The following is a 4,449-nucleotide window of genomic DNA, read 5'->3' on the forward strand; positions in this document are numbered from 1 at the left end:
GAGTGTACTAGGTGGGCCCTGCCCTCCAGGACAGATGGTCATCTAGTGTGGTTATAGACATCACTGGCCGTCACGCAAACCTGAACCTTCATTCTGACAGTGAAGGAGCATATTAACAAGCATCTCCTGAGACCCAGAGAGCATGAGGAAATATGTTATGTGAGGAGTATGAAAAGGAGATGGTATTACAGAAGCGACGTGGTGTAGTAAGAGACCTCTGGCCTGGGAGTCCTGGGTCTCGGGTTCTATTCCTTGATATTTTCATTGAGACCTTTGGCAAGTCACCTCAACATTCTAAGCATCTGTAAAAATAAAAGCAGTGGCTTGGGGTAGATTGCTAAGATTCCTTTCTACTCCCTCAGTCTCTGATTACTGGAGAAGGGTTCTCAAAAGATAACCTCTGATTGGTATGTGAAGAGTATAGCCAGTTCTAGGGGTTACAGAAAGCAGGCCTGGGGTAGAAGTTCTCAAGACACCTGGGGGAAGGGGAGTGCAGCCATCAGGGCAGTGGTGATGGCTGTAGCAGGCAGGACCTTCAGAGAGATCCTCATTTGTAAAAACTGTGGCTCTGTGAACCAGACTGCCCTTTCCCTGGTGGTTTTTTCCAGCATAGGAAACGGAGCCTGTGTACTGTGGTTCCTGAGATGCAGCAGGCACCCCCCAGGCCCTAGCTCTGCTAAAGGCCCAGTAGCCAGGCTTGTCCCCCGACTGAGGGCTGAGCCGCCCACCTTTTGCTTCTGGAGCCCTGCTCACTGAAGAGGAGTCTCCCCAGCAGGGCAGTGATGCAGGCAAGGCCTCAGAGCTTCCCTGCCCAGCCCAGCCCCTGTTCCTCCCGGTGTGAGCTGAGGGCCCTGAGCAGGTGCGGGGATGAGAACCAGGGCCTCGCAGCTCACTCCTCCCAGCTTCACCGGCAGCCCGACCATGGAGGGGACAGTCAGTGACGGTCTAGCCAGATGCTGTGTCCCAGCTCAGCCACGGCTCAGGCAGCCTGGCTTTCCTGTGCGTGGAGCCAGGTTCCTGTTAGCCGTCCAGGGCTTGGCCATGAAAAGTGGTGACTCAGCATTATTTCAGAGCTATTTGTCGACGTGAAGTGTATTCTCGTGTGTGTGTTTTCCTTAGACCTTGGCTCATTATCTCCTCCTTATGGTCTGCATGCCAAGGGAGCAAAATTAGATGAAGGTTATGTACAAAGAGTGCTCAGTGATCGTGAGTTACCTATCGAATATTGTAGCCCAGGCTCATCCGCATACACATGGCTGGGTCATCTTCCCTTATCCACCAGGGTGAGCGCAGGGAAGGGCAGTTAACTTCAACCTGAATAGATGTAATTAAATATAGTAATTATGTGTCTGAGAAAACCTGACAACATAGTTAGAAACCAAGTAAGATGTATTTGGGGGTTATTTGCAATATATTGGTAATTTCCCACACCTGCCTCCTTTCACTTCGTTCAGGCCTTTGCTTAAACATCACCTCCATAGAAATGCCTTCCTCGATTAGCTTATTTCAACATCTCCATCCCTCCTCCAGCCCTCAGTTTATTGTCTCCGTAATCTTCAGCACTTCCGGAAATGTACTGTGTCCTTGTTTGCTTGTCCGGCTGCCCTCACAGCGATGTCAGTTGCTGGCGGGCAGGGATCTTTTTCACTGCTGCATTCGGTGTCTGACCAGTAGTAGGGACAGGCTCGGGGTCTGTTAACACACTAACTCTCAGCATTTGTTTAAGGAGCAGGGGCATGTGACACCTGGCAAGGGAATTGCGCGTCAGAGGACCTGGGGTGGTAGGGGGCTTTCCCTTACTGCTTACGGGTGGTGAACCAGCTCCCCTCCCTGCCTTGTAAAGGATCCTGACAAGTTCCAGTTTGGCCGCACCAAGATCTTCTTCCGGGCAGGCCAGGTGGCCTACCTGGAGAAGCTTCGGGCTGACAAGTTCCGGGCAGCCACCATCATGATCCAGAAAACCGTCCGGGGCTGGCTGCAGAAGGTGAAATACCGCAGGTTGAAGGCAGCTACCTTAACTCTGCAGAGGTACTGCCGAGGACACCTGGCCCGCAGGTGAGCTGAGCCGGGGCACATCTAAGGTAGCAGATTGGCGGTGAGGGTGGAGGGGCAGGGGGCTGGGACCAGCTCCGAGCTGGCTGGCCTCTCTCAGCCCCGGTAGTTCGAGTGGTTCCTGCTGGGCCCTGTCCGCATCCGGCTTTCCCCCAGCAGCTGGGCCTCTCTCTCTCCTGCCCTTCTCACCTGAGCGTGTAGGTCTAGTTCCCAGGTCTCTTGCCTCCCCCAGTCTGTCCCTGTCCTGGGCTAGCACTGGCTGGTTTTCCCACAAAAACCTCCATTTGCCCTTTGCTTAAACTCTTAAGTAAAACAATCTTCTTTTAGAAAAAGAGACAATTTCAGCCTTTCTGTCACAGTCAACATACGCTCAGCTTTGTGATTTACACCACCAATTTCAAAATCCCTTGGGAGTTTGGTAAATAGGGCTGGCAAGACCCGGGGAGGTCCCTTCTGTGAGTTGTTGCACTCAGCCAGCACAGAGAGGGCGAGACTTGTCTGACCACAAGCAGATACCTAGGGGCAGAGCCTGAAGCCAGTCGGCTGCCCTGACCCAGCCCAGCACCATATAGAAGCTACTTTACTTTCAACGTCCCCTCCTCGGTGATGTCATTGGGCTGACGAAATGCTAAAGCGGTGTAAGCGTCTCTGGAGAGCAGAGGGATGGGCGTGGAGGACACCCCCGCCACCAGACCCATCCCCGGACCTTTACACAGGTCATCAGATTTTGGACCCAGCCCTAGTTCAAAATCAGTGACCTCTGCAGATCCGGATTTCCTCGGAGAAATGACAGTAATTGCCAGGAAGCCTTGCATTTGGAAGCCAAAGTTTCACAAGTGGCTGCTCAGGCATCTCTGCTTGAATATATAAAACAAGCCCAGAGCAGGCACCCTTTGTACCATAAAGTTAGAAGATTACTCCAGCTTCCCCCTCCTGTCCTTGCTGTTAGCTGTTTATCCGAGCAGAACTGGAGATGATGAACGCCATTAATTTACCTGTGAAGAGCTGAGAGATGGTCTCTGGAACAAAAGCTACAGAAATGAGAAGGTTGTCAGTAGTATCAACACTAAGTCATCATCCACAGTCAGGGCATCATTGAGCACCCTTGTGCCGGGGGCTCTGACTTGGGCAGCAAGCTGGCCTGCATTCTCCCTGCAGGGTGTTTGTATTCTAGAGAGACTGCTCAGGGAGAGCTGGACCAGGAATCGGACTCATTTCAGCAGGTAGAGCAGGGCTGAGTGGGTCACCTCCCACTCTGGAGCTGCACTAGATTATTTCCAAGGTCCTTTCTAGCTTTTAATATTCTGACTCTCTAGTTGAGCATTTGCTATGAGCCTGATACCAAACAAAGCCCTGAAGGAGGGTAAAAAGTGTTGGACTGACTTTATGTCTGTCTTGAGGGGTGAGATGGAGAATGCAGAAATGAAACAGAGGAAAGTAGATGCCCATGTGCAGTGCATCCCCAGCAGAACGGGCTGGGAGATGAGAAAACAAAGAGGGGTCGCTGCAGGTCTTGAGAAGGTTTTATTCATTCAGCAAATACTTACCATGTGCCACTATGCCAGGCCCAGTACTGGATGTAGGGGTACAAGGATGCTTGAGACATGGCTCCTGACCTCTCCAGACCCGATGAGCTCCAGGGACCAGACAGGGGTGTGAACATGTGATGTTGCTGAGGACTGCCCAGGTTGCAGGAGGGGCTTGCGGGTGGGGGAGTGGACAGATGAGGGTCAGAGTTGATCAGACTTAGACTGAATTGTAAATATGTGGAAAGACGGAGGAAGCCAATTCTGCTGTTCTGAGCTGAGCCTCAAGTCCCCAAGGCCTTGCTACAGTCAGTAACGGTGATGAGAGTCGGCTTGCCCTTGTGGTGTCCAGGCAGGGCCAGGGGGGAGGGGCTCGCATTCAAGAGTGACCCAAAGGCCTCCGTCGGCCTGGCCCACCACTCTCTCCCTCCCCAGGCTGGCCAAGCATCTGCGGAAGACCCGGGCGGCCGTCGTGCTCCAGAAGCAGTACCGCATGCGAAGGGCTCACCAGGCCTACCAGAGGGTCCGCAGGGCCACCGTCGTCATCCAGGCCTTCGCTCGGGGCATGTTTGTACGGAGAATCTACCACCAGGTGTGTAGCCACCCTGAGAGACTCAAGGCAGTAAACTCAGAACTAAGCAGCAGCAGATGGGTTGGCACCAACATAAATGTTTCTTGGGCGCTTCTAACTTTTTTCTAAGTAATTTCACAACTCTGCTCCCACTGAATCCTAACCAAAGTCTCATGAGGTGTAGTGTCTCAGAAGTTCTCCAGAGAGACAGAACCGATAGAAGATGCGTGTATCTGTGTGTGTGTGTGTGTGTGTGTGTGTGTGTGTGTGTGTGTGTGTGTGTGTGTGTGTGTTTTTTTT

The 4,449-nt window shown here is 52.5% G+C and overlaps 1 protein-coding gene across 1 annotated transcript in view; it reads left to right on the forward strand.

The window, feature by feature from the left end:
* Window positions 1-4,449, forward strand: part of MYO5B (myosin VB) — a 231,381-nt gene that overhangs the window by 167,069 nt on the left and 59,863 nt on the right. Inside the window, 2 exon segments of the mRNA XM_007465591.1 lie at window positions 1,844-2,055; window positions 4,014-4,170. Coding sequence (XP_007465653.1) covers window positions 1,844-2,055; window positions 4,014-4,170 — 369 coding nt within the window.

The sequence above is a fragment of the Lipotes vexillifer genome, unplaced genomic scaffold, assembly GCF_000442215.2.
Source record: "Lipotes vexillifer unplaced genomic scaffold, Lipotes_vexillifer_v1.1 scaffold36, whole genome shotgun sequence".
In the NCBI taxonomy this organism is placed as follows: domain Eukaryota; kingdom Metazoa; phylum Chordata; class Mammalia; order Artiodactyla; family Lipotidae; genus Lipotes; species Lipotes vexillifer.